The sequence below is a fragment of the Mastomys coucha genome, unplaced genomic scaffold (assembly GCF_008632895.1).
Source record: "Mastomys coucha isolate ucsf_1 unplaced genomic scaffold, UCSF_Mcou_1 pScaffold11, whole genome shotgun sequence".
In the NCBI taxonomy this organism is placed as follows: domain Eukaryota; kingdom Metazoa; phylum Chordata; class Mammalia; order Rodentia; family Muridae; genus Mastomys; species Mastomys coucha.
In genome coordinates this window covers 9,574,579-9,588,693 of record NW_022196893.1, presented here as the reverse complement: position 1 = coordinate 9,588,693, position 14,115 = coordinate 9,574,579, and the positions used below count along the sequence as shown (strand labels likewise).

General features: G+C 54.0%; 1 protein-coding gene across 2 annotated transcripts in view; it reads right to left on the bottom strand.

Annotated features, from left to right (window-relative positions):
- Sh3bp1 (SH3 domain binding protein 1) overlaps positions 1-10,945 on the bottom strand; it is a 13,463-nt gene extending 2,518 nt beyond the window's left edge. The window contains exons 1-16 of one of the 2 annotated variants that reach the window (XM_031348910.1): positions 9,906-10,945; positions 8,717-8,759; positions 8,378-8,482; positions 7,243-7,319; positions 6,901-7,012; positions 6,730-6,806; positions 6,189-6,333; positions 5,635-5,703; positions 5,385-5,475; positions 4,720-4,865; positions 4,074-4,185; positions 3,747-3,828; positions 3,578-3,658; positions 2,676-2,792; positions 1,970-2,067; positions 1,509-1,668 (exon numbers count right to left, since the gene is read on the bottom strand). In XM_031348910.1, the coding sequence (XP_031204770.1) occupies positions 1,509-1,668; positions 1,970-2,067; positions 2,676-2,792; positions 3,578-3,658; positions 3,747-3,828; positions 4,074-4,185; positions 4,720-4,865; positions 5,385-5,475; positions 5,635-5,703; positions 6,189-6,333; positions 6,730-6,806; positions 6,901-7,012; positions 7,243-7,319; positions 8,378-8,482; positions 8,717-8,759; positions 9,906-9,964 (1,574 nt within the window). In that variant the 5' untranslated portion in view covers positions 9,965-10,945. The remainder of the gene's footprint in view (positions 1-1,508; positions 1,669-1,969; positions 2,068-2,675; positions 2,793-3,577; positions 3,659-3,746; positions 3,829-4,073; positions 4,186-4,719; positions 4,866-5,384; positions 5,476-5,634; positions 5,704-6,188; positions 6,334-6,729; positions 6,807-6,900; positions 7,013-7,242; positions 7,320-8,377; positions 8,483-8,716; positions 8,760-9,905) is intronic. The other variant, XM_031348901.1, reaches the window with a different exon arrangement.
- Positions 10,946-14,115: the final 3,170 nt, after the last annotated feature.

The window sequence follows — 14,115 nt, the reverse complement described above, 5'->3', positions numbered from 1 at the left end:
AGTGGTGGCACATACCTTTAATCCCAGTACTTGGGAGGCAGAGGCAGGAGGATTTCTGAGTTTGAGGCCAGCTTGGTTTACAGAGTGAGTTCCAGGACAGCCAGGGCTACACAGAGAAACCCTGTCTTGAAAAGACCAAAAAAAAAAGAAAAAGAAAAGAAAAGAAAAGAAAAAAAAAAGAAAGGTGGCTGAGTACCAGCTAGGGCACACAAGGCAGTGAGCAACGACTTCCAGGGCTCCTGCCTCTGCTTGAGACCCTGCCTCCCGGATAGACTGCTATGAGAAGTATAAGCCAAACAAAGCCTTTCCCTCTCAAGTTGTTTTGGTCACAGTGTTTATCAGAGCAACAGAGAATACACTAGTAGAAAGCGCAGGCTTGGGATGTAACCTGTGGGCAGTCCCATGCAGGTGGGAAGCTCGGGATGTAACCTGTGGGCAGTCCCATGCAGGTGGGAGGCTTGGGATGTAACCTGTGGGCAGTCCCATGCAGGTGGGAGGCTTGGTATATAACCTGTGGGCAGTCCCATGCAGGTGGGAAGCTCGGGATGTAATCTGTGGGCAGTCCCATGCAGGTGGGAGGCTTGGTATATAACCTGTGGGCAGTCCCATGCAGGTGGGAAGCTTGGGATGTAACCTGTGGGCAGTCCCATGCAGGTGGGAAGCAAGCCTTTGGCCTTTCCAGGTGATCTTTTTTTTCCCTTTTTTTTTTTTTTTTGAGACTGGCTCGTTCTTGCAAAGTCTAGGCTGGCCTTGAACTTTCCATGTAGGGGAAGGTGAACCTGAACTCCTGATCCTCCTGCCTCCACCTCTCCAGTGCTGATAAGTACCATCATGCCCATTTTATGCAGCACTGGGGCGTGAACCCAGCCTTCCTGTGTGCTAGGCAACCAATTAAGCTACACCCCCAGACCCTTCACGTGATCTGTAGGGGAAGTTCTGCCAACAGAAGTCAGAGAGTATGTGAGCAGCAGTTGAAAGAGTCTGGCTTCCTAAACTTCCGTTTGGCCATTTCCTCAGCGAGGTCTTCCTTTCCCACCCGGCTGGCACAACTCTCTCTGCTGCCCGTATACTGCTTGACCCTCCAGCAGAGCATGCATCCTGACATCACAGGAATGCAGACAGGACACATCCACTCTCCCCGCCTCACCCAGGGCAGGGATTGAGGGTGGCATATACCCGCCTCATCTGAGGGAAAGATGAGGCTTGTCTGCCACAAAGCCTTTCAGATTTATAGGATTGGAGGCAGGATGAGTTGTAAATCCCAACTGTCCACTCCCAATTCCCTAAATTCCCAGGGCATGAATAATGCCTGGGGCACATAGTAGGTACTGTAGAAAGAGTTGTACAATAAAGAAGGGAACATGTTTAAGGCTGAGAGCAGGCTCCTCCCACCTACTCCAACCTGTGGGACCAGATCTACAGGACAAATAGCGCCTGTTACATTCCTAAATCCTCGGAAAGAGCGCCCCAGGCCAGGAGTAGATTGTTCATGATGATTTAGCTCTTACCTTTCTTTGACAGCCATTGAGGCTGGAGCTGGAGTGGGAGCTGGGATAGCGGCTGGGGCAGGCACAGCAGCAGGTGGCAACTCCTCGGACACCTGTTGGCTACTGACCTTCTCCTGGGAGGCCAGGCCTGAGAAGATGCCTGATACATTGAAGTTGATATCTAGAGGTGGAATGAACAGGGGTCGAGTTCAAAGCCTTGGCCAAGCCTGCCTGCCCTGGCTGGCCAAAGCCAGGGCTACTGTCTTGCCCTGAAATGATGGCACTTCTCTTTGCTTCCTATTTCCATGGGTCAGACAGCACTGTTCCCATTTCACAGATGAGAAACTGAGGCTCAGCGCAGACAAAACAGCTTCCTCTAAGCCACATGGAGAGTTTTGGGGGCAATCGGGGACTGAGGCTGGGCTACAGTCCAGGAGCTGGTGGAAGTGGGGACTAGAGATGACATAAATAAAGGGCATCACCTCCAGGGAAGAGGGTGTCTGCATTCTGGATCAGCGCCTCGACAACACCCACCACCTGAATGGAGGACACAGAGGCAGCATCCAGTTGGGCCTGGTCCCTGGCACAAAAGAGAAACGAGAGTTTTAGTGACATTAACATTGTGCGATTCTGCTGGGCAAGGTCGATGGCACATGTGTAGCTCACATACCCCATCTCCCACCTATGACAGACATTACTAATCGATTCTGGGCTCTTTCCCCAGGTCCTGGGTTGACTGATCCCTCACCACCACCACCAAACAACTATAATTCAGCACGTGGGATGAGTCCTTGTCATCCATCTGTGGCCTGAAAAGAAGTGGTGACTTCTCATGTATCATTTGAACTTCACAGTTTGTAAAGCATTTCCCATCTAAATCCTACAGTAACACCTATGCCCCACCCCCTTAGAATTTATATCATGTCTCCCCAACTGACAGAATAGGAAGTGACTCTCCAAGGCCCATGTCTGAAGGGTGGGAGCAAGGCTTCAATCATGCCTTGTGGTTTTGAGCACCCGCACCAGGTCACTCCACAGGTGCCCCGCCCCCTCCCTTTACCCTGGTCCCTCAGGCAGCTTCAGGTTTAGGAACTGCTCAGCCCATTGCAGGGACAGAGAGCGGAGGTCTGGGCTAATCAGCAGCTGGTGACTAGCTGGGAACAGGCTCCCTGGGCTCATGGTCTTCACCCTTCTTTCTCAGGAGGCCACAGCAGGTTGGGTCCCAGGACAATGGCGATATTGCTGGGCGTCATCTTGTTCACATCCTGCTCCTCCGCCAGCCGTGCCAGGAACTTCATCAGGTATCTGGGAGGGTGGGAGAGAGTTTGATTATAAACTCTCACAGATGTCCTTAAAGGCCCACGAACTCCCTACTCTAAGGTTGCAGAGGGGAACGGATCCCACTTGGCATAGTGACAGTCTTACTAGCTAGGCTGCCCTTTTCTATTTTTTGAGCCAAGTTGAGAATCTTCTGGCGGCCACAAGCAAGAGGGATTATCTCCAGTGCTGACACTGAACTGCCTGCCCAGGGTCCCAGAATGGCACGGGTGGGGTCTGCAGCCAGGCAATATGGTTTCACGGGTTCAATAGGGTTTTCTGCTTGCTTTTTAAGATTAAAGTCTCACAGCCCAGCTTGGCTTCGAACTCTATACAGCCAAGGATGACCCTGAAGCTCTGATCATCATGCCTGTGCATGTACTGACTGCAGGTACACACCAACACCTCCAGTTCACAGCGTGCTGAGGCTCAAAGCTGACGACCAAACCCAGGGTTTCTTCCTTTTTTTGTTTTGTTTTTGAGACAGGGTTTCTCTGTATAGCCCTGGCTGTCCTAGAACTCGCTCTGTAGCTCATGCTGTCCTTGAACTCAGAGATCCACCTGCCTCTGCCTCCCAAGTGCTGGCACAGAAGGCATGAGCCACGGCACCTGACTGCGTTTGTCTACTCTGGTATCTGGTCCAGTGTAAAAGACAGGAACAGGACATAACAGCTGAGGTTGTGTGCTCAGGGACGGCGTAGGCTAGAGCCAAACCCAAAGCTTTTTCTGCAGAGGGGGAAGGGGGGCGGCAGAGAGGGGAGGGCGGGGCTCACCTGAGGTTGTTGAAGTTCTCTTGGGGTAGATGGCTACAAACGTCTTGGAGAGCTTCCAGGCGGGCTCCTGGCTCCTTCAGGCTGAGGAGGGAGAGTCACCCATGTACCAATCCAGGGCCATGTTTTCAGAGCTTTCCCTTCCCCTCCCCTTACCCCCACACTTCCTCACCTGGCTGCTCTCATCCAGTCATCATAGAGGTCAGAGGTCATCAGGGGCTCTGGCAGCTCCCGCAGATAGGACTTGAGAGCTCCTGAAATAAGGCAGGGGAAGGTCTTGGGCAGCCTAAGGACCCAGCTCTCTCTTTAGAAGGAACCTCTAAGTCCATATTCATACTAAGTTTTCATATCTTCGTCTGATAGCTTCTTTGGGTTATAGGCCCTTTTAACATAGTATTTAGCAAGCTTATCCTCAAAAAGGGTTCATCACAGATCTGCATTAGGGACTTAGCTCTGCCCCTCTCTCCCTTCTGCCTAGAGGTCCCAGGGGATCAGGTACCTGCTACAGCATGGGGGTCTGAGCAGAATTCCTCTAGGCTGTGAGGATCTGAGGCCATGGTCTGCTTGAGGCGCTTCAGCACAGAGGCCCCAGCAGCCAGACGGAAGAGGCCCTAGGATGCAGGAAGGAACATGCTATGTGTCACAGAGGCCAGAGCAGGAGCAGGCTGCCAGGCCTCAGTGTCCCCACTGGTGGTGGCCAGTAGTCATGATGGTGTCTATGGACCCTCCCAACTCCCAAGGTCTGGATTTCTGAGCACAGGGCAGGACTGGGAAGTGTGGGGCTGGGAGATCAGTGCAGACAGTAGTCTTGTTTGAGGTGGGAGGGGAAGGAAAGCTCAGCATGGTTGGTGGGGAGCCTGCAATCCACTCATGGTTGGGTCATTTTCACGCACAGTTCTTTTTTTTTGGAATGGTCCAAGGACTAGACCGAGGACCCTGGACCCATTTGACTCTCTTCTCCCTTGTCAAACAGAGCCTAAGAGGATCTTGAAGCAAGGACTGTTCAGTATCTGCAGGACAGTGCCAGACCCCTGAAATGCTACTCAGTGAGGCAGAGTCCAGTTCAGCAATGGGAGGTTAGGCCTCTCAGAGAAGGGAACTACGGGTCCCACCACTCCCCCCACCCCTCATGCCTTAGCTCCCACCTCCTCCTGCATGCCCTCTGACAGCAGCAACAGGACACAGGCCTCGATGGGCAGAGCAATGTCACGGCCTAGGTCTTGAAGGTGGGTTCTCAGGGACACCCCATATACCCTGGAGGAGGGGGCGGCCATCGTCAAGGGGGAGGGGTCTGTGGGAATGAAACACATCAGTAGCCTGGGCAGAGAGGGCACCTCCAGGAATCCACCTTCTGCCCTATTTCAGTACGACACACACAATCATCTTAGATCTGCCCACCTCCACTGCTCTGCCTAGTTCAGATCCCAACCTTCTAGAAGGTCTCTTGGTTCCTGTTCTGTTCCTTCTCCATCCTCCATAGCAGCAGAAAGCCAGCCCACGGAGACCTAACCCACCCCTTTGGATTAGGGACACCAGCTCCCAATTCAACCACAGCTCCCTGCTGTCTTTCAAGCTAAGAAGCACACTTAATTTTTTTGTTTTTGTTTTTCAAGACAGGATAGTATTCTGGCTGTCCAGGACCTCTCTATGTAGACTAGGCTGCCTTCAAACTCAGAGATCTACCTGTGCCCACCACCCAGGTCACCAGATTAAAGGTGTCTGCCACTCTACCCGGCTAGGGAGCAAACTTTTACAGAGCCCTTAGCATAGCAGGGTCAGAGATGTGAGGCTGGCTCACTCATGTCCCCACCTGCTTGGCTGTGGTTGTCCCTCAGTTCAGCTAGGGCTGTGTCGAGTGAGGTTAGTGACTTGCGATGGTAGTCAGCCTGAATCTCCAGGAGCTGTGGGGACAAAGCCATCCCCCAGGACACGTGAGGGAAGTAGAGACTTCCCCAGCGAATCCAGAATGGACACCCACCATCTCCTGGGGTAATCCCCGGAGGTGCTTCCCCGTGGCGTCCACCTAAGTTCCAAGCGCCTGAACTGGACTGTGGACTCACATGAATAAAGTAGCTGGCATATGAGTCTTCCTTGGTGGAGAAGTGGTAGAGATCCGCTAGGTACTCGTCCTTGGGGACAGAAGGTAGAGGACAAGTGAGGCTGAGGATCCCGCAGAGAAGTGGACAGCTGATAGGGACAGAAACATGCCCAGGCCAGGGTCTACATTTGGGGCCAGCCCACAGGAGCCCCTTAAATTTTTGAGGCTTCCGGTACTTTATGCTGGTTCCTCAAATCCTTAGTACAATGTGCTCTTGCTCACCATGCAATCATTCTTTCATTTATTCTTGCTTTACTCTTTCTGTGACATCATTCATTCATTACTCAGCAAACACCACTCATTCACTCATTCATTCATTCATTAAACATGGAGTGTCCAGGAAACAACCACATCCCAGCTGTAAATGCACATAAGTACAGGAGAGGTCCTGGGTGGTACCCCACTCCATAGATTCTGCCTGGGTTTAAAACTCAGTGCTGCCCCTGCACTTCAATGTTCCCGTCTGTAAAATGGGCCCACACCTGTCATCTATGCAGACATCCCCAATCGCCTCACCTTGCACTGTTCCACCTTTTTCTTGAGCTCCTCCTCTTCTTCCTTCAGCATCTCTACCTTGTTGGCCGTGGTGTTGTGGGTGTGACTGCCCGAGCCACCACCCAGGCCTTGGCTGCTTCCTGAGTTCTTGGCTGCCTGGCTGAGCCTGGGGAGGGTCCCAAGGTGGGTGGTCACTGGCCCCATTGCATGGCCAGAGCTAAGTGTCCCCTCCATACATGTAATCACACAGGACTCTAGGGTTTACAGAGGCAAAATAGAAATTCCTTGGGCCTCTGCCCAGACTAGGCCAAAGTGCTCTAGGCCTCCCTCTGGTGGCGGTTCCTGGTGATTACAACTACTCGGCTCCAGAATGCTGCATAGGAAGGAGCCCTAGGGACCTTGGAGACTAGTGGATTTTCTAGTTTGGGGACACCTGTGGTGCAAGGGAACACATGCACACCCTCACATATATATGTCTTTACCACAAGTGTTCTCACGACCACAAGTACCCAATGGGGCCTGCAGAGCCCTACTATGACTTGACCTAGGCTCGGGTCCCCACCGGCTTTTGAGGGTGTTCCAGTCAGACACCAGCTTCTGAAGGCTCTTCTTGCGCTTGAGGATGACAGGCAGCTCCTCCTGAGGGCAGGCCCAGGGAGGGTTCAGAGGTCAGGGAGGGGACAGCAGGAGGCTGGAGAAGCTGGGGCTGGGGGAGTGGGGGCTGCACAGTCACCTCGCTCAGCCTGCTGAGCGGCTGCAGAACATCCCTCTCCAGGGTCATCTCGAACTCCGCTAGGATTCGGGCCAGCTGGTTCTGGATGGCGCAGCTCATTTCCAAGGCCTTCCTGTGGGCAGAGATTTCCAATGGGCCAAGGCTGCCTTGGTCCCTCAACCCCACATCCCCACACCTAGAAACCCTTGAAGGTCCCAGCCTCTCGTTTCCTGCTTTCTTGGGCCTTACTGACCTGGACATTTCTCCCAGCTTGGTCATCCTTTCCAGGTAGACACTCAGATCTGACCCCCTCATCGCTTCCTGGCATTCTCTAGTGAAGAGCCAGGCCCCAACCATGCTCACCCCATGCTGGAATCAGGATCCAGTTCCTTGAAGCTTTCGGCCATCGTGGTAGAAAGAGCCATGAGAGGAAGCTTCTTCTGCGGGGGTGGGAGGGTCAGGGGGGGTGGGCGCAGGGCAGGGTGAGTGAGCCTCAGTTTACCAGTTTCCTCCACGTTACCTGAGCCCAGAGCAGCTATCCAAACCCACACTCCAGCAGAGGGAAGAGCTAACGAAACAGACCCACAGCCACAGGTAAGAGTGGAAACTGGATGAAGATGATGGTGTGTGCCCCCTAATGCATGCACACATGCGTGTACAATCTCTCTCTCATAGGCCTGGGATCCCTCCCTCCTTCCCTTTCAGGAGCTACCTGACTGGACAAGGAATGATCAATCCTAACAAGACTAGGAAACGACTCTGCAGAGGGAGTGAACAGTGAGCTGTTCCAAGGTTACACCCTTGCAAAGAGCTGGCCTTGTGGCTGGGGTGGGAGTGAGATGGCCCTAACTCCTTCCCAGTTTCATGGCATAGGTGGTTAATCCGGTCAACCTCTAGCTCAAGTTCTTCAAGGCTTCTTATTGCCTCACACCCCGACTCTCTTCTAAGGGGGAGGGCAAGCACACACGGTGCCCTCAGCAGACTGAAGAGGGTGCCCTGGGACTGGAGAGTGGTGAAGTGCGTGGGTGGTAGGAACTGAACCCAGGTCTCTGCAAGAGCAAGTGCACAGCCACATGGATGTTTCACCATCCCCATACTTCCACCGGGAGTTTTAGAAAACACTACATTTACAATCAGTGGGACTCCAGGTCCACTTTTGTCACTTGTCACCCGTGTGATCTTGGGCTAGTAAGTTTAAGTCTCGGTTTCCCATTATACACAAGTGACTGTACAAGGGAGTGGTGCCAGTACTGTTGCTAGCCCTGGGGAGACAATGCATCTGGCAGTCTTAGCAACAGAGTAGCAGAAGTCAGTAAAAGCTACGGGTTGGGTAACAGAGCATCCCCCCCCATCCAGCTCAGATGGGGTTCCACCCACCTAGACCACCTGGGGGCCTACTAGCTGGGAGCAAAGCTCAGAAGCTGCAGACCACCCAGAGGGCCTCATTCCCACCCCATCCTTCACCACACAGGCCTCTCCTCCCGGAGACCCCACTTACCACCCGTTTGTCCAAGTCAGCCCCACTTTGGCCCTGCAGACAGGCCTGCAGCCTTTTGTGAACATTGTGGGCTGCTCGCTTAGCAGGCTCCAACCGCTGCTCTACCTGGGAGGTATAGGGGAGGGGCACGTGGGGACCATATCTTGTGAGGGGCGCTCCCTCATTGCTCTGTTGTCTTTCCCAGAACAAGAATCGCTTTTCTCTTCCCTCCTGGGCCTCCCCTGGCCAGCAGGGAATGACACAACCCAGGCCCTTGACTGCTGCTGTCCTTGCCTGCCAGCCTCTATACTGACAGCCTGCACGGGCCTGCCTCCCAGCCCAGCCCGCCCAGGCACGTACCTGCAGCAGGTCCTCACCCAAGAACTCGGCAGTCTCCGGGGTGCTGTGGGGGAAGGGGGCTTCTGCTGAGTCAGTCTGGGTTAGGAAACCCACTGCCTCCCTCTAACCCCTGCACATGGAACCTGAGCCCAAGTTGCTTCCAGGACCCACCAAGCCTGGGTGGCCACTCTACATCGTAGTTGGAGCACATTCCATGGTGGTTAAGAGGATGCATGCCTGCTTCCTCCTCCACCCAGGGCTGTGTCCTGGGAGAGGGTGGACCCATGACACCAAAAAGCAGGAGGGAGCTACCCAGGGCCCAACTTTGGGACAGAGGGAAAGTTTCTCATCTCCCCATCCCCCAAATTGTTTGCCTGGCCCGGAAAGAGGAGGTCTAAGCTGGCCCCCAGAACGGGAAGTGTGGAAGCTGGTCTCCGGGGTGGCCAGGCCCACGACATTGGACTGCGGCTGTGGGCAGGTCCGGGGACTCTGCCCAAGGATACATAGGGACACGGGTTCAGGGCAAAGTGGCTTGGCTTCGTAGGTACATGTAAGTGTTTGTGTCACTACAGGACTGGATCAACTTTCTGGATACACGGTCACCTCTCTGGGCCCAAAGAATGGGGAACTCCCAGGCAGGGGAAGAGGGACAGAAAGAAAGGCTCCGAGAAACTCCCCAAACTTCCGCTCCCATAGTACTGGAGCTGGGAACCGAGGAGACCAAGGGGTGTCTCTACCTGAGCCTGCAAAAAGCAGAAGCAGGACCAAGTGGAGGCCCCTGAGTTGGGGGAGGGGACGGACACCCAGAGCAGAGCAGGCCCCTCCTCCCCAGGCCAGAACACTGCCAGTCCCTTCTCCCAGGGTCTCGGGCCCCGATCGTCTCCGTTTCTTCCCTCCCCTCCAGTTAGAGGTGGTTAACTGTTCCCATTGTCCGGAGGGGACAGATGAGGTTCCAGGCAGCGTCCTGGCTCAGGGCGCATTCTGCTCTCCGCAGCCTCTCCAACCGGGAATGGAGGTGCCTTTCCCGCAAAAGCCAGATATGCCTGTGCGACCACAGTGGCTTCAGACCCCCAGGAAGCGAGGTCAGGGCTCTGGCATGCCAGAGGGCCGCTGCCCAGATGTCTTCGACCTCTTTGACCGGTTCCCTACTCTCCTGCGCCCGCTCAGGTCCTGCGAGACGATAGCACGGCTAGAAGCGGGTGACACTCACCGTCCCGAGCTGCCCGTGTGGGCCAGCTGCCGCATGCGGTGCAGCTGCCTCTTCATCATCTTGGGTCCGGGCTGGGAGCCGAGCAGTCACCTTGGGGGTTGGGGCTGGCAGCCCCCGGCCCAGCCTGCTTCCCCGCGCGCTTCGCCCCGGATGGGTGGGCGGCGCTCTGGCTTCCTGGGCCGGCGCGCTCCTCTGGCTGGTGCTGGCGCTGGCGCGGGCGCTCTCCTCCCCCGCTCACGACTCCGCCCCCGGCCCCCAGGTCACTCCTTTCTCCAAGTTTGGAGTCTCGCTCTCTCGCTGCTTCCGGGCCTCTACGACCCCCGGGGTTGTCCGACCCGCCTGCCGAGCGTCCGTCGGTCTGTCTCTCTGAGGTCCACAGTTGAATGCGGGCTCTTCCCTTCCCGCACCCTGCCCAGCCGCCGCGGCGGGTGGCGGGAAGCAGGTAAGCTGCTCCTGCCACCACCGCCCTGGGTATAAACAACCTTTGCTCTCTTAAAGGGAAAAGGTTTCCTTAGAAGGGACAGGCCAGGGACAGGCTTTCTGGACCTCAGCAGGCCAGTCACTAGGGGATGCTCCTTGGAGACTTCTCCACCTTACCATTCCCTGACCATCTCTCATGCCTGCTAGGCTCAGAACTTGGGGTACCTGGGAACCACCAGAGACTAGTGTCCTTGGATCAGTCCCCAAAGTTCTGCATTCATTGTGTATAGTGGCTTGATAGGACAATATCCTGGACCAGTCTATGTCACAGGGTAAACAAATACCCCGTCTGCTGCTCAGCCCTAGGGTTCCTGTTGCTCTACACTTTAAGAGTCCTCAGCTTGGACCGCTTCCCCTATCTGTAAAACTCTTTCTCAGTTCTCCTAGCAAATGTCCCTGGTGCCTACCTTTTCTTCTTGTCAGGCCTTGATGAGTGCTGCTCTGAACCCCCAAACCCGATAGAAGTTTTCTCTTTGAAGTGCTCGGTTGAACACCAGCCTGGGCATACAATAGGTGTTCATCATAGCTACAGAGCAAGAGAGCCCATGGGCAACTGCAAGCTGACTCCAGGGTGCACCCTTCAGGCTTGGAGAGGGGGAGGGGTGACTACAGGAAGCCCTGAGCACCACTCTTCGCGCTTTGCTCTGCTGGGTTAGTTTCAGTTCAGAGCCATACCACTTGAGCACCTACTGTGTGGGAGTAGAGAGTGGATGTGCTTCTCAAAGACATTCCTTTTGCTCCAGACATCTCCCTGTACCCAGCACAGGCCTGGCACGGGATGGTCACTCACCAGGAGCAGGCAGCCGCTTTATTCACTGAAGAAGTCCTATGGAGGCTGGGAGGAGCCCAGAGGGGTCCCAGCAACTGCTGAGCAAGAGCCAGAACATCCTGGCCAGGAACAGCCTCTCATCAGTGGGATCCTGGCTCTGTGGTGGGGAGTTGAGAAAGCAGGGCAGATTTCTTACCTTCCTTTTCCCAATGGGAAGGCTGCTGACCAATGTTTGGAGAGGAGATGGCAAAAGTTAGAGAGGGGGCTGGAGAGATGGCTCAGCGGTTAAGAGCACTGACTGCTCTTCCAGAGATCCTGAGTTCAATTCCCAGCAACCCCATGGTGGCTCACAACCATCTGTAATGAGATCTGATGCTCTCTTCTGGCCTGCAGACAGAACACTGTATACATAATAAATAAAAATCTTTAAGGAAAAAAAAAAAAGATTCTAGAGAGGGGCCAGCCTTGGGAAGACACTAGAATGGTATAGATCTGGCCTCCTAATGTATAAGACTTGCAATGTCTTGCATCTAGTCCTGCCCCTTTTTTTCTCCATCATCCAGGTCCTACCCAGAACATTCTTGAATTTCAGTTTTCCCTGACTTGGCAATGGGTACATTCTGCTGGGTAAGTCTTAGGAAGCTGACTTCCGGCTCCAGGTAGCACTTTCTTGTATCTAGTGAACTCTTTGATCTCTATGGTGCTTCTGCCTTCATGTCCAGGGCAGGCCTGGCTTATAATCTATGCCTTCGAGGCTTGTCCAGGCCTAGTCCTAACTAGCCTTCGGAGGAGACAGCTCCCTTGGCTGAAACACCAGGGTTTTTTGTTGTTGTCGTTGTTGTTTTTTAAAGAAATGACCAGAGTGTATTATCAACCCCTCCAAGCTCTTGCCCCGCCCCTTCCTCCTGTCTTTTTCCCTGCAGCCAGACCTGGGGAACTTCTGGATCTGACCAGATAAAGTTGCTCTATGTGGCTGGGTGACCTTGGGGTTGAATCCTTGAAGGTTGGAAGCCCTGAAGATTGGATCATAGGCTATTCCTTCCAAGGATGTTGTAATCAGAAGTTTTGATTAGTAAATACTGTGATCATGGCTGGTTCAGGCTTTCTTTTGTGGGGATATGTACTTTGGTCTTGTACTAGAGACTGAATCCAGGGCATTGTGCATGCTTGGCAAGCGCTCTGCCACCCAGTACCAGCCCCAGCTCCTTCTTTACCTTTTCTTAAACATTTAAAAATTTTTTAAGTTTAATTTTATTTATACAGGTGTTTTGTCTACATGTATGTCCATACCACTAGCATGCAGTACCTGTGGAGAACAGATTCTTGTGAGGCGCCATGTGGGTGCTGGGAATCAAACCTGGTTCTTTAGAAGAGCAGCTTTAACCTTTGAGCCAGCTCTTCAGCTCCCTTAGTCACAATTTTTATTTAGTGTGTGCACGTGCACACATGTGTGTAAACATCACAGTTCTCATAGGGCCATTGGAGGACAATATATGGGAGTCAGTTCTCTCCTTCCACCATGCTGGTCCCAGGAGTCAAACTCAGGTTCTCATGCGTGATGGCAAAAACCTTTACCCACTGAACTGTTTTGCCAACCTTTTGGTGGGGGGCGGGGCAGGGAGGGGAGACCCAGTCTCACAAAGCTGCCCAACTGGTCTTGAACTTGCGATGCTCTTGCCTCTCCAGTAGTAGGTATTATAGGCATATGGGGCTGAGAACCACTCAAGGGACTGTGGACTTTAGAACTCCACAGACGGTACCTCAGAGGTTACTAGCCAACCCCTCCCTGGGCCCGCTGGTCCCTAAACTGTGAGCCTGTGGACCCGGCTGGAATACCACCAGCCTTATCTTGTGGCTGAGCCCTCTGGGGCTGAGTACTATGGCCTCTTAGAGGCCTTAGATGATATCAGATCTGTGATTATCTGCATTCCCCAAAGAACTGCCTTATGGCTGGGGGGTAGGCGGCAGGGGGGGGGGATGTCTCTCACCAGCACACAAACTGAATAACCTTGGATAAGACAGCTCACCCCTCAGCCACAAACTACAGAGCTTGATTGGATTCTGTGACTTAGCATGTAAAATTCTTAGAAAAGTGCCTGGCATGGTCTGCTGTTCTTACTCAAAACACCAAAAGTCAGGGAGAGAAGAGCTTTGACTACCCCTGCCTTAGTTGCCCTTGAAATCTGTTGCTGCCTTAGGACAGTGAAATTTACTGAGGTGTCCCTTGGGTCACCCTTCCCTAAGGTCTTTGCCTCCACTTGGACCTGGGCTCTCGGACCAGATGTGCACAGCCAGCTGACGGTGTGGTAGAGACCGGGTCAGAAGGCAGACCTAAGTCCTAGGAACTGTTACTGCTGCCTTTCTGCTGTGTACATGGCGTTGCCTGGAAACTCCTTCAAGGCTAGCCTTTGCTCCTGCCTTCACCATGGCCGCTGAGGGGCTGACCAGTCTCCACACAGATTTGCCTGCAATCCCTATGACCGTCTGGGTGGCATCTGCTAAGGAGCCTTGAGCGGATGTGGTCAGGGCAGCGAGCAGGCAGGCTGGGGTGGAGGCTGCTGGCTTGTCCTACGGGTTGAGACGCTGCCACATGGCTTGATGGTGGCAATACTAGAAAGCCTCCAAGTGGTTTCTGCCCACAGCAGCCAGGGAAGGTGTGCTTTCCTTGGGCCTTGGTAACTCCCTTGCCCACCCCCACTTCCACAGTTCAAAAGGCCTTTCCAGGAACCCTGGGGTGGGGCTGTGGCAGGACCCCTTCCTTCTGCAGCTAGCCCTGGGGGAATGTGTGCTCTTGATCTCAGCTGGGAGCAAAGCAGGCCAGGTGATAAAACTGGAGAGCCAGCTCGGGTGGCTGGAGGTGGCTAGAGCAGTCGACCATCTTGATGGCTACTTCCTCTAGATAGCCGGCTCAGTCTCCTGCTAACAGGACAGTTTAGAGGACTCAGCAGGAGTGGGGGAAGT